Raw genomic sequence first — 23,014 nt, 5'->3', positions numbered from 1 at the left:
GCCGGGCAGAGGAGCGAGAGGTTAAGCGCCTACTTGCAGAGGGTAGAGGTTGGGTCTCGAGGCCGATGGGACTACATTTCCCAGCAGCAGCCACGCCAGACTTCCTCCTCTGTGGAAGCGGGGCCGGGGGCGGGGCGAGAGAGGCGCAGGGCAGCTTGGGCGCGCAGCCGGGGCCAGGGCGCGTGACGTTTTTCCTGTGCGCCGCCTAGCGTCCCCGGCGCGCCGGTTCCTCCGCTTCGGGGCCGTGAAGGTGACAGCGGGAGGTGACTGAACTGTCTCCCGTGATGCTGGCGGCACGGCGGCTGCTCAGCGGGTCGCTTCCCGCTCGGGTGTCTGTGCGTTTCAGCGGCAACACGGTGAGGCCCGGCCTGACTCCCGACCAGGGGTGTCCGAGGGCCCGGTCTCGCTGCAGTGCCTCTGCGCGCGCGGTCTCTTCGGTCTGTAGTGCCTTCTAGAGAACCCTCATTTCCCCAGCCCAGCAGGAAGGTTGCCGCTCCAGTCTAGGTGTAGAGAGGAATGGGTCCCAATGGAAGGCTGACTTCCCCAGCCCTCCGGCTCCTTGGCTTCCCTGTTTAACAGCCGGGCGACATAGCGGAAGATTTTGCAGGTTAAAGCGTCCTTGTCTCGTTCCTTCCTTGGCATAACCTTACGCAGGGTAAAGGTGTCACTGCCCCATTTTACAGATGCAGAAAACAAGCTTTGGGGAGGCTGTGCGTCTCCTGATGCCCCATCCAGCGTTCTGCTCCCTGTAATGACTTTTAAGGGGGTGGGAGTCTGGAAGCCAGGTACCTTTAGCCCTCTCCTGGCTTGCTTGCCACTGGGTCATGTGGAATTCCAGACCCCACTTCTCATCAGTTTTATCTGAAGTGCGTCTCCCTCCATCGCCTTGTATCCCAGCCCCAGTGAAGCGTTCCTTTTGCATCAGTAAACACACTTTGTTTCCAGCAGAGTTAGTAATGTAAGGCCCTGGTCTGACCAAGTTCTGGCCCAGCAGGATAGCCAGGCAAGTGAATGGACACTTCACACTGGGCTAAGGGAGATAGTGTGGTGCTGTGGTTCAGGTGTGGGCTTTGACTACAGACCTGAGTTGCAGTTCCATCTCCTGCTTTTGGTTGTGTGCCCCTCCATAAGTTCTGTTTGTTCTTAGCCTCCGTTTCCTCCTCTATAAAACAGGGGAAATCATTCGTGTCTCAAGGTTATGAGGGTGAAATGGGGTTTTGGATGTCAGATGCTTAGCCTAATGCCTGCTAATCGGGAAGTGCTTACTAACTGGTGGTAGTAGTACGATGCCATGAAGGGTTCTGAGGCTTAGGCCCCTAACCTCTCCTCAGCCCAGCCCCATCTAATCAGGGGGACCCAAGAATCTGTAACTTATGGCCAGGCCCTTCATGGCCCCAGAACTGTCCTGGGACTCCTGACCCTTTGTGTCTTCAGACAGCACCCAAGAAAACCTCATTTGGCTCGCTGAAGGATGAAGACCGGATCTTCACCAACCTGTATGGCCGCCATGACTGGAGGTGAGATGGTGGTGTCCTTAGCTCGGTGGGTGGTCCTGGAGCATCCCCTTCAATGCCTTTCCCACTCTGTCCAGGCTGAAAGGTGCCCAGAGTCGAGGTGACTGGTACAAGACAAAGGAGATCTTGCTGAAGGGGCCTGACTGGATCCTGGGTGAGGTCAAGACATCCGGCTTGCGGGGCCGTGGAGGTGCTGGCTTCCCCACTGGCCTCAAATGGAGCTTCATGAATAAACCCTCAGATGGCAGGTATGTGTAGGGAGGCAGAGATGGGGTTGCAGGAGAAACCTTGGAGGTAGCTGTGGCTTACCTGGGCCTTGGGGCTGTTTCCTTGGAAACTTAAGACTGAATGAATGGGAAAATGTCACCAGAGCTTAAGTAGGTGGGACTTAGTTCTGTCTGGTCTTCCTCAGGGGTGGCAGAATCGACACAAGATTTTGACTCAGGCATTGGTCAATTCTGCCTTCTAATTATATAGTTCTGTGCAGTCTCCTGGTCTTTTTGAACTCAGTTTTCTTTTTTGTAAGTAGATATTATATTGTGCAGGGATTAAATAGATAGTATTCATACAGCTTTTGGCCCTCACATTGATGGCACATAGAAAGCAAATGATATACGTCATCTACTTTACCTCCTTTTGACCCCAGAGACATGGCAGAGGTTCAGGAAGGTTCTGTGTGACCAAGAGCAGATTCTGGGCTCTTAGGAAAGCACAAGGGGACATTTGGACCGAGCAGAACAAAGACCTTTCCTGTGGTCATAGCCATCCAGAGATGTAATAGGCAGTGAGCTCTCTGTCATTGATGGTGAGCAAGCAGAGCCCCTGGGAACATGCTGGGAGGACAGGGAGGGATTGGCTATCAGAGGAGACATCTTTGAGGCCTCCTTGGGTGGAGTGGGGTGATGTGTAGTTGAAGGCCCAGCCCTGGTGGCCCTATAGCCTCACTGATATGCTGGCACCCACAGGCCCAAGTATCTAGTTGTGAATGCAGACGAGGGGGAGCCAGGCACCTGCAAGGACCGGGAGATCATGCGCCACGATCCCCACAAGCTGGTGGAAGGCTGCCTAGTTGGGGGCCGGGCCATGGGCGCCCGTGCTGCCTACATCTACATCCGAGGGGAATTCTACAATGAGGCTTCCAATCTGCAGGTGGGAAAGGGGAGGGGTCTCCACAGAGGGGAGGGTGCTCAGTGTGGGTGGCCCCCAGAGCTGTCTCCAGGCTCTTTCTGTATGTTTCAAAGCCTCAACTTGGGAGGCTTTCAGGGCTCTGTGACTCCTGGGGCAGGGGTGGGCTTGCAGGCATTTTTCCTGCAGAAGGGTCAAGGGGTCATTTCAGCCATTCTGAGCTTGGTGGCACCTGCAATGATGGGTCTAGGGCCAGAGTCTCACACCATTCTATTAGGCTCTTGCCTTAACAGTGAGGAGGGGTACGGGAAGGGCACCTGGGACAGTGCCTGGCATATAGTAGCAATTATGTATAAGTGTTATTGCTACATATTTAAAAACCAACCTCAAGGGTCTTTTCCTCTGTTGCAGAAGTAGCACTCATTAGAAAGATAGGAAACCGTACCCATACACAAATCTTCCACAGATCCACTACCTGTAGGAAACTGCTTATTAAAATTTTCATGATTTCCTCAGCCTTTCTTTTAAAAATACATGTAGTTGGAGAATTTGTTAAGTGTTGTTATCACAAAAATAGCACACACATTGTAAAAATCCCCACCCCTCTCTCAGAGCATCCTCTGCTCATGTCCAAGGGGAGCTTTTTCCTGGACTTTGGTGAACATGGGCTCCCGGGCCTGTTCCTGTCCCCACCACACAGTGTTCCCGGGCTGGCGGGAGTGGTGCCCTCACACTTCTGTCCCACAGGTGGCCATCCGAGAGGCCTATGAGGCTGGTCTGATTGGCAAGAACGCCTGCGGCTCTGGCTATGATTTTGATGTGTTTGTTGTGCGTGGGGCTGGGGCCTACATCTGTGGGGAGGAGACAGCACTCATCGAGTCCATCGAGGGCAAGCAGGGCAAGCCCCGCCTGAAGCCACCTTTCCCTGCTGACGTGGGTAAGAGCCGGCCCAATGCTGGGCCTTTTGCTGTGTCCTGTGGAATCCCATCTGGCTTCAGGTCCCCACTGGTCATTCTTAGGGAATTTCTGAGTTCCTTCTGGACTGGGGGCCAGAGTAGGGTGGTAACAACATAGAGGCTCTGCCTGCAGTCCCTCATGCCCCCATGTCAGACACCCAGCTCCTCTCCAGCCCTCCAGGGACTAGGGGGAGAGGGGTGAAAAGGCGGTGCAGTGCCTGCTAGAGTTTGGGGTCTAATCGGGGATGGGAATGACAGAAAGGTGAAGGGGAGCTGGATCACAGAGCAGGACCCTAGGACAGACCCCACTGCTGGGAAACCTGATCCACCCTGTCCCCACCCTCTGGTGGCCCCAGTCCCTCATCCCATTCCTCCACAGGAGTGTTCGGTTGCCCCACAACCGTGGCCAACGTGGAGACAGTGGCTGTGTCCCCCACCATCTGCCGCCGTGGGGGTGCATGGTTTGCCAGTTTTGGTCGTGAGCGCAACTCGGGCACCAAGCTGTTCAATATCTCTGGCCACGTCAACCACCCTTGTACCGTGGAGGAGGAGATGTCTGTACCACTGAAGGAACTGATTGAAAAGCATGCCGGTGAGGCCTGGGGCCACCCAGGGCCAGAGCAGGGCAGGATGTCGGTGAAGAGAGCCAGGGTGGGAGGGCCTCGTGAGGCAGCTCTGCGCAGGGGCTGACAGAGGTCCTGGGCTCAGGACTAGGCAGGTGTGCTGGTCCCAACCCTGACCATCCATCCTTTTGGGGACTGACTGTGGTCCCAGGGGGTGTCATAGGTGGCTGGGACAACCTCCTTGCTGTGATCCCCGGTGGCTCATCCACACCACTGATCCCCAAGTCGGTGTGTGAGACAGTGCTCATGGACTTTGACGCGCTGGTGCAGGTGCAGACGGGCCTGGGCACGGCCGCTGTGATTGTCATGGACCGCTCGGTAAGGGCTGCCTCTGCTGCTCACCCGGTCAGTACCCCTCTCTGGGGCATTGCCAGCTCCTGGATCCCAGTTCCTTTGACCTAAGATACAGTCAAGTGGGAGAGGAGAGAAATCATCCCCGAGAAAATGCCTGTTGGGGTCTGGGCAGTGCCGGAAGTCTGGGGTGCGGGAGGAGGTGGCCAGAACGCTGCTGGAATCAGGGGGTTGCTGTTGGGGGGCTGAGGCTCTGGCCTGGGGGGGCCTGCTCACTGTCTCTGGTCACCCCAGACAGATGTTGTGAAAGCCATTGCCCGCCTTATTGAGTTCTACAAGCACGAGAGCTGTGGCCAGTGCACCCCATGCCGCGAGGGTGAGCACCCGAGGCGGGGTGGGGGCTTTCTCTGTGGCTCACCCTAGGCCTAGGTCAGGCACACGGGCAAAGGTTGGGTGGGCTCTGGACACTGAATGGACAGCTGCTGGTTCCCAGCCAGCCGTAGCTTCTTTCGGCCCCACCCTCCCAGTGGCCCACACCCTTGGAGTGCTATTCCCCGCGCCTGGCTGAGGATCATCGGGCCCTCTCTTGCTGCCGTGGCTGCAGGTGTGGACTGGATGAACAAGGTGATGGCCCGCTTTGTGAAGGGGGACGCCCGGCCAGCCGAGATCGACTCCCTCTGGGAGATCAGCAAACAGATAGAGGGACACACCATTTGTGCCCTGGGTGATGGAGCCGCTTGGCCCGTGCAGGTACTCGCTGCCCTGCTTGTGGGCGCTGTGGTGGGTGTGCTGAGGGCTTAGCCTACTGGGATTTTCAACTCTGCTTCACCGTGTCTCCTACTCGCCTCCAGGGCCTGATCCGCCACTTTCGGCCGGAGCTTGAGGAGCGGATGCAGAGGTTTGCCCTGCAGCACCAGGCCAGGCAAGCTGCCTCCTGAGCCCGCTGCCTTGCGCTGATGTCCATCTGTCCAGATGGCAGGACAATAAAGTCACTGCTGCCCACTTTCCTGATGTGTCTTTTCTGTGGCCTTGCTCTTTACTCTGCCACTGTAGCCCATTACTCATGGAAGTCTATTTCCCAGACAGAGTTAGAGGCTTCCCATACCCTGCTTGGACCCCACTTGTGGGTGGGGATAGGTCAACTCAAGGTCATGTCATGAATCCACACCTTGGCTTCCCGTGGGTCAGTTGGTCAGTCTGCCCTAGACCATCTTGAGCGCCCATCCCTCAGTGCAGATGGCGGCGGCGGTGGGGGCAGGGGGCTTTCCCAATGTGACCAGGGGAAAACAGTGGCCTGAGGTCCCTACCTGGGCCTGGCCCTGACTGGGCTTCTGGAGGGTGGGAGCAAGGAGAACAGGGCCCAGTCTGCCCTGTGAGGTGATGGGCAGGGAAAAGAACAGACTCTGTCTGGTCTGGTTTGCAGGTTTATTCTTGCTTCATGATTGGCAGTGGGGTGAGTTTGAAAGGGGGGGTAAGGAAGCAAACTGACATGGGGCTGGGCATGGTGGGTGGGGCAGCGCCAGGTCCTCCCAGCCCTACGGGTCAGTTTTGGGGAGGGTGGTGAGCAGGGCCAGGCCGGATACCCCTTCTAGTCGTTGAGCTGGAGGGGCGTGCCATCCAGCGGGTGCCACAGCTCCAGTCGGCGGTCCACTGCAGCCCAGGCATTCACACCAGTGCCGCTGGCGTTCCCCGCCGGCCTGGCTACTCAGCTGTACCCCGCCTGGGTTGGGGGACGGGTTAGGAGCCATGTGGGAGCCCGTTGGGTCCCTCACCCCGCTCCCCCGCATTCTCACCAATGAAGTCGTCAGCTGTGCCCAGGTCATAGTCCCATACAGACACCAGCAGTGTTTTCTGGGCCAGCTCCTCCCTCGGGCCTGCTAGAAGAACTCCTGCAGGGAAGGGGGCAAAAAGGCAGGAAGGAGGGGGCCTTGAGTCCTTTACAGGTTCAGAGACAGGCTCAGGGAGGTGAGCTGCTCAGGTTAGGGGACGGGACCTGTGCTTTCTGAGTGAGACAGAACACCGACCTCCCCAACCCCAGAGCAGCTAGGACTGCCTCCACCTGACCCTGGCCTACCTCATTGAACTCGGGGTTCAGGGTCTTCTTCCGAGCACTGGTCTTGTATTTAGATCTCTTCCCCAGATTTGGACGCAGGAGACTGGTTGGGAAAGATGGGGTCGGGTTAGGTGTGGCCCTGGAGGGGGGGCTCTGGGGAAGCCCCGCTGCCCACCTGCCTGTCTACCCGTGTACACTCACAGGTGGACAAAGGGGTCCGAGTAGCCGTTGGCGTCCGTGGGGGCGAGGTGGGCGCAGCGCAGCACGCGCACCCGCAGGCCGCCCTGCCGAGAGCCGTAGCACAGGGACAGCAGGATGCGCCCGCTCTCCTCCCCTGCGGCCTCCCCCTCCTCCTGCAGGGGTGGACTGTGGTCAGCGGATGCGGGCCAGAGCCCGCCCGCCCACCACCGTCAGCCCCCATGGGACAACTTGAGCTGGCTACAGAAAAATCAGGGGCCAACAATTTAATGTCACGATTCCGCTTCCAAAAACAGTCACTGGCCTGGCGCACTGGACGGGAGCTTGCAGATCCGCCGGCCCTTCCAGGGCCTGCGACGGGGTGGGGCTTACTCAGACCACGGTACTGGTCAGCCTAGTGCATCTTTGTCACGGAGGGGAAGGGCACTGGTGTCTGAGGGGCACAAACATGCTAGGAGCTTCCTAAGTGGCCTCTCACTAAGCGCCCATTGCCACTCTCCCCCGTGTCACAGAAGCAGCTCCAAGAGGCTGTTCTCTACCTGACTGACATAGAGGTCACTAAAGTTACAAACCCCACCCTCTTCACCCCCCACCGCCCAGGGGACTGAATGGCCTTTGCCACCCTCAGCCCCTGGTGCATGCAAAGGACTTGGGGAGGATGCCCAGAAAGAATGTGCTTCTCCCACACTTAACATAGGATTCAGTTTACAGAAAGCCTAACCACCTTGCTCACATTCACTTCTCAGTAAAGAATATTCCATAAGCACCAGCCTTGCGCAGTGGTGCTCCTGTGTTGCGGGGCTGGGACAGGAAGTCCGCCTCTCAGGGGGCCTGCCCCACCTGGGTGGGACTTGCCAGCCTGGCCTTGGCTAATTGGCAGGTGCAGCAACTTGCGGCTCCACCAGGGGGCAGACAGCAGCACCTGGCCCTTCCCGTCCTAGAGGAGCTGGGGAGGGCCTGCCCTCAGCCTTGCAGGTGCCTCGCCCCAGCTGAGCCGGGGGTGGGGTTGGGGTTCTGGCCATGCCTTTGGTCCTTGGCATAGGGCCCCCTGCAGTCATCTCTGCCTCCTGACAAGGGCCTGGCTAGGGCTACTAGCCCCAGAAGTGGTACCCACAATGCCCTAGGGATCGACCTGGAAGCCAGGGAGCCCCACCTGCTGTCCATTCTCTCCTGCTGTCCATTCTCTCTCCCAACTTGGGCCAGGGACAGAGCCCACCAGTTTCAGCCTCTGCTTCCACCTGGCTTGTGTGTCTGCTTCTGAGGGCTTTGCTTGTCCCAGTACCCAGTAGTTGCTCTGGGCTGCCCTGGCCGGGGTGTCACCCTCTCTGCCCAGGCACTGGGGTCTGGCTGTTCCCTGGGGCTATGAATGCTAGGGCCTGTGAGAGAGATGGCCTCAGTTTCCCCAAGCCCACCTGGGCCTGGACACACGCCCTCGGCCCACCTCAGGCCCTGCCTGACGCACTTCAGCCTGGGCCCCCAGGCCTGCCCCCCCGTCCCTGCTTGGTCCTACTGTCCTACCCACCTCCTCATACAGGGACGTGCCACGGGCTGTGTCCAGGCTTTTGGGCCTCTTGGTCTGAAAGGGCAGAGAGCCTGGTCACCTTGGGCAGACATTGCCCAGGGTCCCCCTCCTTGCTCCTCCCCTTTCCAGCTTCCCCACCACAAGGATCTTGGTACCCACACCCCAACCTGAGCCAGCCCCACTCACCAGCTTCCGCTTCTCCAGACACACATCGAAGCTCCTGGCTCGACTGGGCACCAGCTTCCTCAGGGGCACCCTCAGCTCCCCCAGGGGAAGCGCCCGCCGCCGTCGCCGCAGCCGTGGGTCCTCACACACACACACAGCCTGGTGGTCCCCCGGGTCAGACCTGGCCAGGCAAGCCTCCCCCCACCCCCCACCTCAGCCTTGTCGCCTTGTGGCCCAGGCCAGGTCCTCACCGCAGTCTTTTGCCCAGCGTCCTGGCGGGTGAAGCCATGATAGTGAGTGTCTCCTCCCAGACAGGATCCCTTGTGCCCCGAAAGGTCCGCAGCTGGCTGGCCTGTGGGCCAGGTAGGGTGGATCAGGGCCTCCTTGGGCCCCAGAGCCCCACTCTGGCCCACTGTAGGCCCCCCATTGCACATCCCAGCAATGGGGAGCTCCATGCCTGATGTCCAGGTTTTGGCGGGGAGGGGCAGGGCAGGGCCAGGTGGGTGTTCCGGGCTGGGTGCAGCCAAGGGGCATCAGTAGGGGCCTGGGTGTCACCCTCACCTTGCTGGCCCCTGGCAGCAGATTGGCTTTGACACAGGCGTCCACAGAGCCCGAGGCAGGTGGCTTGAGACCCTGAGAAGAGACAATGAATGTGGGGCAGGCCTGTGACCCAGGCCCTTTGCCCATAGACCCCCGCCCCCATCCTCACCTTGGCACGGTGAGCCGTGCAGTGCAGGGCGCTGTTGTCTGCGTCAAAAAGAAGCGTGAACTCGAGTGTTCCCAGGGCAGCTAATGGCAGGTGGCAGGCAGGGTCAGCTCCTACCTCGACCCCTGCCCCGTCCCCCAAATGGCACCATGGCTCCTGCCCTGCCCCTCCCCGGTCGGATGCCTGGGATGCCCCAAGCCCTACCCTGACCAGGCCGGGCCAGGAGTGTCCCCCTGCTCCCCTGCCCCCACTCACGGCTGTCGTCTGAACCTCCCTCTGGCTCTGGGTCAGGCTGCGGCTTGGGGTGCAGAGCGTATGGCAGGGGTCACTGCAGGGTGTGGCTCTGGGGTGCTCAGGGTGTGCTTAGCGAAGGGGTAGAAGTGTGGGAAATAGTCGGAAATGCGGTGGATGGGCTGGATGGGGCCAGGGCTCACATCAATGGCCATGTGCTCCTGCATGCTCACCCGCTGTGGCCGCCCCCTGCTCACGGCCGCAGTGCCTGCCATGGGGGCTTGGACATGGGGGCAGGGACTCAGAGAAGCCCCCACGGGCTGGAGACGGGGGGAGTGCAGCCGGCCAAGGAGCCAGGGTGAAGAGGCATCCCTGAGGGCGCTGAGGGGGGTCTTGGGTGGCAGCCAGGACCTGAGGACAGAGTGCAGCGTCAAAGCAGGTGGGGTGGGGGAGAACTGGGGGGCTCCAACCTGAAGGAGGCCCCCGGGGTGCTGGTAGTTAGGCCCGCGGGTACTCACCGCTCTGTGAGCTCCTCCACCTGGTTTGGTTCGCTGAGTATAAGCCAGACTCGGGTGACCCTCAAGAGCAACAGCCTGAGCAAAGGGCCTCCCAGAACCCGTGAGGGAGGGGGAAGGGGCGGGGCTCGGGAGGCTGGCACCTCTCTGCCCTCAACCCCGAGGGTCCCTTCTTTAGTGCAGGGGCTCAGCCGCCCACTTCCCTCACCCCCACTTCACACACTGTCAGAGTTATTTTTACCACCATCACGCGCCCTGCTCCCACGTGAGGAGTCTGGAGGGCCAGAGATGGCACAAGGGGTGGGAAGTGTGAGGGGCAATGGGAAGGGCCTGGGAAGGAAGGGGTAGGTGAGGCAGGAGGGATGCTGGGGGAGGGAGCGCGTGGGGAGGTGTGTGGGAGTGGATGGTGTGGGGGGACACTTCGGGAGGTGTGGAGGGGGCGCACGGGAGGTGAGGTGACAGGGCTCCTGTGGAGCGGGGATGGGCGCCCCGGGAGGAGACTCCAAGGAGGAGGGCGTCTGCAATCCGGGCCTCTTGCAGCCCAAGCTTTACAAAACACGAACCTTACCACTTCAACACCCGTCTGCCCCTCTCCCAGCCTGGAAAAGGTTCCTAACCCACCACTGAAGCATGTCCCCTTGACACCCCATGGTGGCCCCTGAGTGGTGGAGCCCCTTCCTACCCCCACATTGCTAATCTTGTTTCCTCGAACACCCCAAACTTTGTGCATACACTGCTCCTTCTGTTCCAACTTCCCTCCTTTGCCCTTTGATCTGGCCTGCTCTTGCCCCCCCCCCCCCGCCCCCCGTTGGTTTCAAGGTCACTCTGCAGGGGAACTTGGCTGGTTTTTTACCTACTCAACCTTCCCTTCTCTCTTCCCATTGGTCCTTTGGGGACTGCCCCTTCCCTAGTCTCAGTCTAGAAGGTTCATCCTCCTCCCCAGTTCTCTGCCCACAGACCCTGCCAAACAATTAATTCCAACTAGAGCAGGCCATGTGACAGGCTCAGGGAGGGCCAACGAAGTACAACTCTGGGTTAAACGGCCAGAGAGAGAAGCTGTTTTCTGTTGATGGGATACTGGTGCTGTGCCACCCTACAGCTGTTGCCCTCTCCTTACCTCTCACCCCTGCAGAGTAGAGATTCTCCAAGAGTGAGGCCGACACGGTGGAAAGCACAGTAAGAGAAAGCCCCTGAGCCCCTGGATCCAGCCATGCCTGAAGGTAGTGTATCTCGTGTTTATCCTCTTTTGGCAAAGTCGTCTAGTGGGTGGAGTTTCCTATCCCCTGTCCTGGCTAATATTGCCCAGTCCACCATGACAAGGTCAGACTGCTTACCATCTCTCTCTGGTCCACATAATTGATGTATAGTTCCACTATTATTTGTGATTAATTAATATACAATCACATGATCATGTGGGACCTGCTCTGAGGTCTTCCCCAGACTGTCATGCCCAGAGGCCAGGGCAGCATCTGAAGATAAGGCCCCAGCACAGTACTTGGTGCATGGTAGGAGCTGGGCGTGTTGGAACTTTGCAGTAACAAGTGGGGCTCCTCTTTGGATTCCTGCAGCCTGGCACGGGGTCAGCTAGACACAGAGGTGGGAGCAGGAACTGGCTGAGTAGTGGCTGAGTGTGGCCTCTAGAGTCAGAGAGGGCTTGGCAAACGTTCTAGCTTGGGGTGAACTTGGGCAAGGTGTCTCTTCTCTCTGAGCCCTGGTCTCACCGGCCAGGGCCAGCATTGGCCCCACCTCAGGGCTGTGGTGAGAGCCAAGTACCTGTACTTAATAAGTGCCCACTGGTCAGTGTGTAACAGCATGATGGGACAGAGGCACCCCAGCCAGGAGGCCAGTTGTCCCATGGGGTCTGCCCAAAGTCAAGGCCCCAATGCAGAAGATAACAGCTGCCACAGAATTGGTAAAAGCTCTTTATTCAGTCCGTGAATGGAGCTGGCCCGGCAGGGTGAAGGAAGGGGCTGCCTGTGGCCAGGCCTTCAGACTGTGGGCCGCTCTGAGCTGGCCAGGCGGGGTTGGTAGGCGCCAGGTGCCAGTAGCTGCAGGGTGAACTCAGTGATGATGGCCGTGAGCCCCCAGACACGGTGGGGCCCATGCAGGAAGACAGGCAGCGTGTAGCTGAAGTGGCCATGCTGGCAGAAGTGGGTATACCCTTGGTTCTGCGCCTGCAGCAGGTGGGCCAGGGGGAGTGCAAATACCTCGTCCACCTGTGGAAGGAGGCAGTGAGAGGGCGGATGGAAGACTGCTGTGGACAGAGCCTCCCCCGGTTGGCTGACCCCCACCCTCCCCCCCACTCACCTCTTCAGGGTTGGGCCTGAGACTCTGGGGATCCAGTGGGCCCACGCCAGCAAGCACTGGCACCACGCTGGCCTTTTGCTGGGGCAGGAGGGTGACAGGCAGTCAGGGGAGGCCTGGCCTTGGGGAGGGGAGCCTAGAGGGAGACCCCACCTTGCCATCCAGAGCCTGTCAGCATTGGAGGCCCCTGCCCTTGAGCCCTCTCCAGCCACGCTGACTAACTCAGGGCGCTCAAACTCGCTAGAGCCATCCAGCCCTCTTGGCCTTTGCAGACTGCTTCCTCCACTTAGGATAACCTTCCCTTACTTTTACTCCCCTAAAATCTCCCACTCATCATCCAATCCCTGCCTACCCTGTGAAGCTTTCCCCAACCCTCCTCCACCAAGCTGGGCAGAGCTGGCTTACCCCGGGGCCACCTCCAGCCCCAGAACTGAGCCTCAGGATCCCCCGTGAAAAGGAGCTAAGATACCCCTGGCCCCTCCCTGATGGGTTGTGTGGGAATGGAACAGGACCACCAGGCAGGTGTCTGGTGCTCCACCATGCTGTCTGCCTGCCAGAGGCCGTTACCATCCTCCTGGTCCCTGATGGTGGCCTCAGGGTCTGGCAGCCTTACCCTGTCATGCACAGGCCGCAGGACACCCCACACATGCTCCTCGGGCACAGTAAGGCCCAGCTCCTCGTGGGTCTCCCTTAGGGCTGTGTGCACCACATCCTGGTCAGTGGGGTCACATTTGCCTCCTGGGAAACTGATAAGCACAGGAAGCCTGGTCCTTGGTCTGTTGGGGCCTTGGTGGGTGGGGGTGACAGCTGTGGCAGAGGGCTAGTCACCCACCTAAGCATCTTCTGTCTCTGTCTCTAGCGTGTAGTGAGGCCTCGGGCAAGCCACATGACCTCTCCAGGCTCAGTTTACCCCCCTGAACGACAGGGGTAAGAGTGAGGCCCTGGAGTTCACACACGCAAGTTTTGCCTATGGTGGCCCCAGTGGCGCTATGACCCTAATGCGTCCCTAGTTTCCACCGGAGGATGGGGGCGGGACCAGGGCGGGAAGCCAGGCAGCCCCGCCCCGCGAGCTGCTTCTGCTCCAGGATCCGAATCTCCCCTGAGTCGCCAGCAGGGGGCAGGGTCTTGCCTTTTTAGAGAGGCGGGCACAGCTCCGAGAGGTGTCCCCAGCCCGAGGTGGTGCGGGACGCTACTCGAGGGGTCCGGCGTGGCGACCGGACTGGAGCACCCGCGGCACCAGGCTCGGGGCGGAGGGACGCGGGGCGCGGCTCTCCCCAGACCCGTTCCCCAGAGGCGGAAACCCAGGCTCGGGAGAGGCGAAGCGCCTTGCTCAGGTCCCTCCGGTCCTCCCAGCAGGGACAGGAGTTCCCTGCCGGTGTACCTGACGTCACCCTTGTGGCTCCCGGCCAGGCGGCTGGACCGCAGCGTGTACAGCAGCGCCGGGACCCCGCGAACCGAGCACAGCGGCACCAGTACCGCGGCCGCCGCGGGGCGCGCGCGGAGCCGGGCCGTGGCCCCAGCCAGCAGCCGCCGGCAGCGCCGCTCACCCTCCGCTGACAGGCAGTCGGGCTGCATGTCCGGCCCCGCGCAGCCGGGACACGGAGGGCGCCGGGCCTCCGGAGGGAAGGGGAAGGACAGCACTCGCACTCCGCGTCCCCTGGGAAGCTGGGCGGGGCCGCGGGAGCAGTCGCCCCGCCCCGCCCCGCCCCGCCCCGCCCCATGCGGCTCCGAAGCCGCGCTGGCTATGCCCCTTGAGGGGGGGGACCTATACAAGAGGCGGGGCCTCAGCGGAACGGGGCAGGGGCCTGAGGGAGAGGCCCCGCCTCCAGCTGGTGGGGCGGGACCGGAAGGGGCGAGTCCCGATGACTTGGGTTCCGGCAGAGGGGCGGGCCTGGGCTGAGGGCGGAACTGGCGTTGGGCATGTGGGGGGAGTGCGTCAGAGGCCGTGGCGCTTCTCGCTTTGCGCGCGTCCAGCTTCCGGACCCGGCCCTTCTTCTTCTTCTTCTTTTTTTTTTTTTTTAAGATTTTATTTATTTATTTGACAGAGAGAGACAGCGAGAGCAGGAACACAAGCAGGGGGAGTGGGAGAGGGAGAAGCAGGCTTCCCGCCGAGCAGGGAGCCCGATGCGGGGCTCGATCCCAGGACCCTGGGATCATGACCTGAGCCGAAGGCAGACCCTTAACGACTGAGCCACCCAGGCGCCCTGGACCCGGCCCTTCTGACGGCGGGGTTCGGGAGTCGGGGTGTCGGGCTTCGAGGCTTTGCCGGGCCCCGCGTCCTTCCACGCCCACGTGTGCCCGTCCCTTTCCTAAGGACCTAACGTGAAGTGCTCCGGGATGTTCGGAGTCCGCGTTTCGGGGATCCACGGGGCGCCCCTCCAGGAGGCCGGGGACGTCAGGGGCTGCGGGAGGAGTGCCCAGCCGGGTTCCCCTCCGGGCTCCTCTCCTGGTTCCTGTGCGTGGTGCACGCCGCGCCATCCGGCTCCAAGCGACCCGTTCCAGCCCCAGGCCTTTGCCCTGCTTTTCCCACCGCTGGGAGCTTGTCTCCCCTCCTCCCCGCCCTTTTCCCTCGCAATTTCTACTCCTTCAGGTGTTGGTTTAAATGTCACCTTTCTGTGAAGCTCTCCTGCCTCAAGTCTTGATTGGATTCTCAGGTCCCTCCCCCCCCGCCCCCCACCTTGGCCTGGCCCGTGTGGTCACTGCCTGTCATGTTTCTGCGTCCCTCCAGACCCCGGCTTCTCAGGACCAGGCCACCCCGGTCTTGGGCACGGCACCTATACGTGGAATGGCAGGTGTCACCATGCTTTGCATTGACTTTGAGCAGGTGTCTCTTTGAGCTGCAGTTTCAGTCTTCATCTGGACACATAAGGCGGGGAACAGAAACTGCAGCCTCACTCAAAGCCCTGCCTCTTGGCTGGTGTCAGCACCTTTGCCATCACTGTACTCCAAGGGATACCACTGGCACTGGGCAGAGATTTGGGAGGTCTGCAGCCCGTTATCTGGGGTCTGGGTGTTCCTGAGTCCCTCCACCCCCAGCCCCGGGGACAGAAGTGCTCTGACTACTCATGCCAAATGGTTTAATGTTGGGAGAAAGGGAGAGGTAAAGCAGGGTGTGGAGGAGTCCCCCCTCAAGGCAGAAGGGGACAGGTTGAGAGGAGATGGCTGTTTCCAAGCCTGGCACCTGCTCAGCCTTGCTGTGATTCTGGACAGGTAGCCTCCCTCTCTAGGCTTCCACCTGCTCTGCTCTCCTTGGAAGGGGACAGGGCCTCTGTAGAGGCAAGGCTGGAGGGGGGTAGTGTTCAGGGCAAGAGGAGTCTGTCCACAGGGCCCTCGTCATCACTGAGGGTCCTGGACAAGTCCCAAGCACAAGGCAGTGGGGGACAGGAGCCCCAGCCTAGCTGGGAGGGGCAGGCCCTCCTGATCTCTGTCAGCCTGAATATTGGGGAGGGGATATGGCGTTGGTCGGGCCCTTGGGATTCTGAGGGGACTTGAGGCTCCAGGGTATAGGCCCTGGTAGTTGAGGGGCTGGTAGGTGGCTGGGGCCAGCAGAGCCTCAGGGGGGGACAGCAGCTGATGGTGCATCCGGGCAGTTGTCCTGGAGTTGGAGGCCAGAGCTTTGCTGGGGTCTGAGGGAGGATACGGCGAGTGGAGCCCAGACCTCCCCTGACGTCCTCAGCCTCCCTTGTTCCTTCCCTGCTCCCATCCCATCCCTCCCCTTGTCAGCCTTTGCTCTTGTTCTTCCCTCTCCCTTCCCTCTTCCCCACCCCCTCTCATTATCTAAACCCTTCCCAGTTCTTCAAGGCCCGGCTCAGGAGCCACCTCCTCCAGCGAGCCCACCTGAACCGCCCACCCCAGCTCTTAGCACCTTGTCCCTGTGCTGTTCTCTCTGCCCTTAGTCCCACATTGTCTCAGAAATCTCTGCCTCCTCCTCTTTGTCCACACAGGTGCCCGGTGGGCTTGCTGAACATGCGGAAGCCCCTTGCTGGAGGCCCTGTGGCCCTGTCAGCTCACTTCCTGCCCACCATGCAGGCTCTGGTCCTCCGGGGGGCTAACCTTTTTCCTGCTCTGCGGGGCCCTTCAGCAGGCAGGAGCTGAGGCTGCTGTGACTCCGGGCCGGGATGCTGAGCAGGGCTCGTGGAGATACAGTCCTGAAGATGCGACAAGCAGGAATGGAGGCAGGAGGCCAGGGGGAGAGCCCAGGCCAAGGGTCGTGATCAGTCAGGCAATGGGACCCCAGGACGAGTCAGTGGGCATGACCCTCAGAGAAGGGCAGGAGCCAAGGCCTTAGGTGAGGCCCCAGGGATGGGGTGTGAGGGGCTGGGTTAGGGCAGCCGGGCGGAGCTGCCAGGGCCCAGACAGTACCAGGAGTCCGAGTCAGTCTCCCTAAAGCCCTTGGCAAAAGGGTTGCTGGCGATTTTCAGCTGGGTGATCTGCAGAGGAGAAAGTACGGTTATGCGCCAGCCCTGAGCCAGGGAAAGGCTGTGGGGCCCCACATTCAGCCACCCCATCTTCCCTGGACACCCCAATCAGGAAGCCCTGGGACCTGTGCACCTCAGCCCGGGAGCCATTGGGCATGATGGCAGGGGAATGATCGAGGGCAGAGGTCTGCTGAGTCCTAGAGAAGGAGAGAAGGGCAGGGCTCCGTGAGCACGTAGGAGCTCAGAGCCTTGGGCCTCAGTCTCCGTGCCTGTGAAATGGGCTGGCAGCTAGCTGCCTCGTGAGCTGTGGCCCAACCCACCCGGTGGTTCTGATAGGCTGTCACGGCCGTGAACTGGGTCTCCGTGAAGATGAAGGACTTGAAGTTCTCCTGGGCGTAGCGCTCACTGTCCTTGCGTGGGTCCACGAAGACCACGTGGAACCGGGGCTGGTAGCGGTGCATGGAGTTGAGAATGATCTGGAGGGGGTGCAGAAGGCGGTGTGCAGGGGAGGAGCAGCAGACCCTCCCCGAGGCTAAGTCCTCTCCAGGGCGGGAAGACTGCCTTTCTTATAATGGGGGTGCCGAGTCTGGCCTTGAGAGCCTACGGTTCCGTGGCAAAGGCCCCTTTATCCCTGAGTATTTTTGCCACTCTGCCTTCTCTCACATCCACATCCCGCTGTCAGCTTTACCTTCAGAAATATCCAGCAGCTGACCACCTCTCCCACCCCACCACCTCCACTCCGCCTAATCACCATCATGTCCCCCTGGATTTCCTCAGCCACCTCCTGGCCGGTCTCCCTGCCTCCATCCAGCTTCTCTGTCCATTCTGCACACAGCAACCCCGATGAGGGGGAGCTGGGCTCCCCCCTGCCATCAGGTTTCCACAGTGGCCCCAGGATAGGCCTCCCTGACACCTGTCACCCCCTGCTCAAAAGCCTCCTGTGGCCACCGCACAGAGTAAAAGCCAGAGCCCTCTCCACAGCCTATGGGCTCTGCAGATCAGCCCTGGCAGCCTCAGGGTCTCTCCAACCATCTTGCCTACTCACCCCACTTCAGCCACGTGGGAGCCTCCTTGCACTTCCCCACACTGACTGGCCCAACATTCTGCAGCCTCAGGGCCTTTGCACTTGCTGTTCTGTCCCCTGCAACAGCTCCCACTTATGTGTGCACAGGCCGCCTTCCCCATTTCCTTTAGCTCTCTCTTCAAATATTGCCTCAGCAGCTTCTAGAACCCCCCTGAATGGACAATTCACCTCTGTCTCAGCACCCCCTCCCTAGTTCCTTTTTCTCCTGGTATTTATCACCATCTGAGACACTACACACGGGGCCTTCTGGATTCGTTGCTTACCATCTGCCCCCTACCCCAGGAGGTGAGCCCCGTGGAGGTAGGGATCTTTGTCTGTTTGACAAAGTGGAAACAATGCTGTGTTCCTGCACCCACCATGGGCCTGGCCTGTGGTGGGCATTCCATAAACACTGTCTACAAGGAGGACAGTGTTTGCTGGAACATTCCCACACCTCCAGCCCACTTACCCACCTGCTTGGACAGTCCCCTCTGCTGTCCAACCCCTGGCCAGGTGAACTTGGCCCCCAGCATTGGCCATCAGTAGCGGGTGGGGGTGCTGGGCACCAAGGGCCCTGGGTATTAACGACATGGCTAGCCCTGGTCCCAGGCTTCATTATGATCAGGCCCCAGTGTCCCCAGCCCTGGCTTAACCCCTCCCCAGCGGGGCTGGCGCCTCACGTGGCCATTGTCATCCAGCAGGTTGTTGGTCAGCTTGAGCTTGTCAAAGGACACAATCTGGCGCATCCACTGCGCGCCCTTGGCTGGCGAGTCCGGGTGGAAGTGCACACGACCAGGCGTGACTGGGTCTGCTTTGCCTGCCACCAGCCAGGCTGAGCTGTGAAAGGCGTACCTGGGGGGCAGAGCAGGTGGCAGGGGTGCCCCATCTGTACCCCATGGCACTCATCTGCTGCCCCCACCTGGAGCCAGGGCCGGCGGGGCCAAGGGGCCATCCCTCAACATCACTGCCCATGCACTATCCCCATCTTGCACATGAGGAACGGGAGACCCCAAGAATGCTCTCCGGCCTTGAGTTCCCTGTGGCTGCACTGGGCTAGCCCACTCTGCCTGCCCAGGCTAGCCTGCTACCCACTTGAGACTGTTGGCTGCCCAGAGCTGGGGTCCCCCCTGCCTTCAGGCTTCCACTGTTGCCCCAGGATAGGCCTCCCTGATGCTGCTCCGACTGGCCCCTGGCTCCCCCCAGAGTGCAGGTAGGGGTCTCCTTCCTGGCTCGGGCCCTGCTCTCTGAGCTGCTTCCCTGGCCAGCCGCCAGACCTGTATCTTTTGTCATCCAGAGGCACGAAGTCCATGAGCAAGGCATAGTCAGCCAGTGTGTCCATGCCCAGGATCTTCACCTGGAAGGTGGGAAACATCCTCCTGCAGGAGAGAGGTGCTCAGCAGCCCAAATGCGGCTCCAGCACGGCCCCCTGTCCCTGCCACGCGCGCACACACACATATAACACACACGCCCGCTGCTCACACCTGCCGGCCTTGGTGACAATCATCTCTGTGCCCAGTTGGTTGAATTCCTCCCACAGAGTCTTCATCTCCAGCTGAACTGTCACACTGGACACACGTGGGTTCTTGGGGCCCTGCTTGCTGGGCTCGGCCATGACTTGGGCTCCTGTGGAGCCGGTGGAAGGGCCTGATGGGAATGGGGAGTCCAGCTGGGGCTCCCAGCTGGAGCTGGTCATGGGCAGGGCGTAGGGCTCTGAGGACGCAAGTACCCCAAGGCCAGCAGAGAGGAAGCCTGGGGAGAGAGGATGAAAGTGTGGACCCCTGTTTGCCTCACCCCTTTGCCACCAAGCCAGCTCTCATCCTTCAGGCGGCACTTAAGTGCCTCTTCCTCCAGGAAGCCCTCCCTGACTGCCAGGCCTGTGTTCCCAGAGTCTCCCTGACTGAACATCACTTCATGAGGTAAATGCTGACTTAAAGCTCGAGGAGGCCAGAGACAGGGCCTGTCTGGTTCCCCAGGGAATCTTTGAGCCATCCAGTGGCCTCATGGCTTTGAGCAAATTGTTTCACCCCCTGGATCCTCCGTTTCCATATCTGTCACACGGGGTCTTTAATACCTGCCTCAGAGGGTCCATGGATTACAGTGCCTGGAGCACAGCAGACCCTTCAAAAAGGACACCTGTTATGCACGATAGGCTATGTGAAGTTGTGGGGTTGGGGAGGAGCGTCTTAGCTCCACAGAGACCCAGCTGTCTGGTGCTGCTCCAGGAGATCTGAGCCGAGAGGAGACCCTGGAATCACCGACTCTCACCCGTGTCTGACCTCGAAAACCTGCCCAAAACCCGCCTCCAGCAGCCCATCCTAATATCTTTCTGCTCTGGCCGCCTCCCTTTTTCCTAAAAATTCCTGTTTTTGATATAGGGTCCTGGCACAAGCCTTGGCCAAAAGTTTGCCACCTTCTATTCTTAAAAAAAAAAAAAAATCCTGGGGCACCTGGGTGGCTCAGTCATTAAGCGTCTGCCTTCGGCTCAGGTCATGACCCCAGGGTCCTGGGATCGAGCCCCGCATCGGGCTCCCTGCTCCGCAGGAAGCCTGCTTCTCCCTCTCCCACTCCCCCTGCTTCTGGTGCCTCTCTCGCTGTGTCTCTCTCTGCCAAATAAGTAAATAAAATCTTAAAAAAAAAAAATCCTAACTACAATGAGATACTACTTTACACCCACAAGGAGGGCTATTACCAAAAACAAAACAAAAACCAAAAACAAAGCAAAAAATACGCTGCAGGTATCGGTGAGGATGTGGAGAAGTTGGAGCCCTGTGTGCATTGCTGGCAGGATGGGAAATGGTGCGGCTGCTAGAGAACAGAATGACCAGACATATGATCCAGCAATTCCACTTCTAGGCATTTACCTAGAAATGGAGAATTGCACAAAAGGAACTGGGGGCAGCGACCTGAACAGATAGGTGTACATCAGTGTTCACAGCAGCACTGTTCCCAATAGCTAAAAGGTGAAAGCCCCGCAAATGTCCATTGATGCATGAATGGATGAGCAAACTATGGCCTATCCAGACAACGGAATATTACTCCCCCTTAAAAAGGAAGGACATTCTGCAGTGTGCCATTACATAGATGGACCTTGAGGACGTTACGCTAAGTGAAACAAGCCGGACACAAAAGGACAAATCCTGTGTGATTCCATGAATCGTCCGATTCACAGGCAGGGAGGAGAACGGTGGTTGCCAGGGGCAGAGGGAGTGGGAGGCGAGTGGGCATTTAATGGGGACAGAGTTTCAGTTTTGTAAGAGGCAAGGGTTCTAACGGATGGTGGTGCTGGGTGCACAACAGTGTGGATGTCCTTCATGCCCCTGAGCTCTACACCTAAAAATGGCTAGAATGGAAATTTTGATGTTATGTACATTTTACCACAATTTTAAAATTAAAACTAGGAAAAAAAAAGTCCTGAAACACCGACTATTAGTTTCTAGCCGCACCCTAGCCAGAGCCGGTGCGCAGGAGGTGCCTCATCTGAGCGTGGGGCTTGGCCTGTGGCCCCTCACGAAAGCCCCTGGGAGTTCTGGGGTCTGGGAGTGGGTGGGTCTCCCTGAGAAGGAGGGGCCACATCAGCTCTCCATTCCCCAGAGGGGCAGGAAGGCTACAGGAGCTGAGGTCCCTCGGCACCTGGACCAGGCCGTCAGACCGGGGCAACTGTCCATTGTTCAAAGGCCCTGCTGGGGCAGGCCCATCATCCAGGCAACCAGTGCTCCAGGATCCATGGCGCTGGTCCCTAAGGGAGAGTCTCAGGGCTTCCCTGGGCCTGGGGCCTTTGCAGGCTGGTCGCTGGCTCCCGAGTCTTCGACGAGCCCATCCTCTGCCCACCTCGGTCAACAGGCCACCCTTCAGTGCCCTCAGGAACTCGGGAGGGGCCTGTTCTCTGCCTGGTTCCTCTAAAAGTAGGCATCCCTTGGGGTCAGGATTTGACAATTTCCCACAAGCATGGAGGCAGGTCAGGAGAGGAAGTTAGAAGCTTCTTGTCCAGCTCCTCCCCCACCCCCACAAGCTTGATACTCAATGGGTGAAGCCCAGAGAGGGGAGGGGACAGGCCCAAGGTCGCCCATGCCTGAAAAGGCTGTCCCTTCCCAGGAATGACTCATTACCCCTGCCCGGCAGCCCCCCTATATTTGTACCTGGGTGGCTGTGAGCCCATCAGCCCTGCCCTGGTGGGATCTGAGGCCTCAGCGTGCGGTGCCCCTGCCCCACCCTCTGGCCCAGGACCTGGGTCCAGCGGGGTTTCCTTGGTCCCCACACCAATCCCTGCCCTTCCCCATCACCCCAGAGCCTGAGCCCAGCCGTGGGGCCACCTTGGCTGCCTACACCGTACCTGCCATGGGGACAGCCTGGACGTTGGCTCCTAGAGGAGCCCCGCTCAGCGGCGCGGCTCCGTTCTGCAGGACTGTCCTTCCCTCAGAGTGATCGCTCAGGTCTTGATTCTCCACTGGAGCTGGGCACCTGGTCTCTGCAGGTGGGACCCTGGTTCTGGGGGGAGGCAGAGCCCCTTCTCCAAGCCGCGCTCAGACTGGACTGAGGCTGGCGGGGCTTGTCCAGCTCCAGGCGTGGTGCTGTGTGGGAGGAGGGCAGGTGGGGAGGCTCTGACGTTGCAAATCCTCCTCTCCCCCTCCCGGTCCGCTCTCCCAGCTCCCTCCCTTCCCCAGCTAGGAGACCCCCAGCCGTTCCTGATCAATGGACCCAGGCGCAGGGTGGGGGCCCATCTTGAGGACCTGTTGGGTGGTCCGCAGGGGCCCTGGCCTGGTGACTGGAGGGGTTCGGAGCCTAAAGGGCTTGGGGGAGGCTGGGGAGGCTGCAGGAGCATGAGGGCTGGATGGCAGAGGTGCTGCCCTCTCATGGGGACCCTGACCCCGACCCCTGACCTGGGGCTGCTGGTGCGGCGTGGCCTGGGCAACTGGGGCAGGAAACACAAGGGGGCAGCGTCGACAAGCAGTGGCAGAGGCAGAGCGCCTGATGGCTCCGACCCACAAGCTGTGCAAAGCTGGTGGCTTCTTGACGGTCCCCGTGCCTCAGTTTCCCCAACTGTAATAAGCGCATAATCTCTTCTATCTGGGATAGACAGCAGTAAGCTGATCCTATCCTGATTGACAGGGCCTGCATAGTCCCCACAGGGTGGGAGCCTGGCCCAGGTCAGAGGTCACTGGTCTGTCTGCTCTCCCCAGCCTGACCAGGCACTTTGTCCAGGCTGCCCCTCCTGTCCAGGCCGGCCATTCAGGGACACACAGATCGCCAGTCAGGAAGGCACAGGGGGGTGGGGCACCCCCAAATTGGTTGCTATCACTTGACAGTGCTGTTTGGCCATTTCATCCCTGCCA

The 23,014-nt window shown here is 60.0% G+C and overlaps 4 protein-coding genes across 4 annotated transcripts; 1 reads left to right on the top strand and 3 right to left on the bottom strand.

Annotated features, from left to right (window-relative positions):
* The first annotated feature begins 206 nt into the window (after window positions 1-206).
* NDUFV1 (NADH:ubiquinone oxidoreductase core subunit V1) lies at window positions 207-5,515 on the top strand. The gene is made up of 10 exons (XM_028118346.2): window positions 207-356; window positions 1,435-1,517; window positions 1,592-1,762; window positions 2,480-2,663; window positions 3,387-3,576; window positions 3,975-4,187; window positions 4,370-4,536; window positions 4,804-4,885; window positions 5,114-5,259; window positions 5,361-5,515. The coding sequence occupies exons 1-10, from the start codon at window positions 285-287 to the stop codon at window positions 5,445-5,447; spliced, it is 1,395 nt and encodes a 464-aa protein (XP_027974147.1). The 5' UTR covers window positions 207-284; the 3' UTR covers window positions 5,448-5,515.
* A 506-nt stretch (window positions 5,516-6,021) lies between these two features.
* On the bottom strand, window positions 6,022-9,659 carry LOC114220159 (double C2-like domain-containing protein gamma). Its single transcript, XM_088018184.1, is given in 13 exon segments — window positions 6,022-6,157; window positions 6,159-6,229; window positions 6,303-6,395; window positions 6,580-6,665; window positions 6,764-6,915; window positions 8,283-8,336; window positions 8,469-8,606; window positions 8,699-8,742; window positions 8,745-8,799; window positions 9,009-9,080; window positions 9,157-9,236; window positions 9,409-9,451; window positions 9,453-9,659. Coding segments are annotated over 13 exon segments (1,155 nt in total). The 3' UTR covers window positions 6,022-6,097.
* Window positions 9,660-11,808: 2,149 nt separating this feature from the next.
* NUDT8 (nudix hydrolase 8) lies at window positions 11,809-13,864 on the bottom strand. The gene is made up of 4 exons (XM_028118155.2): window positions 13,585-13,864; window positions 12,817-12,949; window positions 12,207-12,284; window positions 11,809-12,115 (listed from the first exon to the last, which is right to left on the bottom strand). The coding sequence occupies exons 1-4, from the start codon at window positions 13,776-13,778 to the stop codon at window positions 11,888-11,890; spliced, it is 633 nt and encodes a 210-aa protein (XP_027973956.1). The 5' UTR covers window positions 13,779-13,864; the 3' UTR covers window positions 11,809-11,887.
* Window positions 13,865-15,539: 1,675 nt separating this feature from the next.
* On the bottom strand, window positions 15,540-22,021 carry TBX10 (T-box transcription factor 10). The gene is made up of 8 exons (XM_028117967.1): window positions 22,015-22,021; window positions 19,166-19,433; window positions 18,959-19,060; window positions 18,365-18,536; window positions 16,942-17,097; window positions 16,566-16,633; window positions 16,257-16,351; window positions 15,540-15,829 (listed from the first exon to the last, which is right to left on the bottom strand). The coding sequence occupies exons 1-8, from the start codon at window positions 22,019-22,021 to the stop codon at window positions 15,540-15,542; spliced, it is 1,158 nt and encodes a 385-aa protein (XP_027973768.1).
* Window positions 22,022-23,014: the final 993 nt, after the last annotated feature.

The sequence above is a fragment of the Eumetopias jubatus genome, unplaced genomic scaffold, assembly GCF_037043125.1.
Source record: "Eumetopias jubatus isolate StellerSeaLion01/CBP00866 unplaced genomic scaffold, mEumJub1_p1.0 scaffold_13, whole genome shotgun sequence".
Lineage (NCBI taxonomy): Eukaryota > Metazoa > Chordata > Mammalia > Carnivora > Otariidae > Eumetopias > Eumetopias jubatus.
The sequence above is the reverse complement of the archived record's forward strand: the minus strand, read 5'-3'. Positions and strand labels throughout refer to the sequence as shown.

Excerpts from the sequence above, each read along its gene's own strand:
- NDUFV1 (XM_028118346.2), top strand. The coding sequence starts at position 285 with ATGCTGGCGGCACGGCGGCTGCTCAGCGGGTCGCTTCCCGCTCGGGTG. Across the intron at positions 4,537-4,803 it reads TGATTGTCATGGACCGCTCG|ACAGATGTTGTGAAAGCCAT; the intron begins GTAAGGGCTGCC and ends TGGTCACCCCAG. Across the intron at positions 4,886-5,113 it reads GTGCACCCCATGCCGCGAGG|GTGTGGACTGGATGAACAAG; the intron begins GTGAGCACCCGA and ends CCGTGGCTGCAG.
- NUDT8 (XM_028118155.2), bottom strand. The coding sequence starts at position 13,778 with ATGCAGCCCGACTGCCTGTCAGCGGAGGGTGAGCGGCGCTGCCGGCGG. Across the intron at positions 12,950-13,584 it reads AGCCACAAGGGTGACGTCAG|TTTCCCAGGAGGCAAATGTG; the intron begins GTACACCGGCAG and ends TGTGCTTATCAG. Across the intron at positions 12,116-12,206 it reads TCAGGCCCAACCCTGAAGAG|GTGGACGAGGTATTTGCACT; the intron begins GTGAGTGGGGGG and ends CTCCTTCCACAG.
- TBX10 (XM_028117967.1), bottom strand. Across the intron at positions 19,061-19,165 it reads ATTGTCACCAAGGCCGGCAG|GAGGATGTTTCCCACCTTCC; the intron begins GTGTGAGCAGCG and ends TCTCTCCTGCAG. Across the intron at positions 18,537-18,958 it reads CTGGATGACAAAAGATACAG|GTACGCCTTTCACAGCTCAG; the intron begins GTCTGGCGGCTG and ends TCTGCCCCCCAG.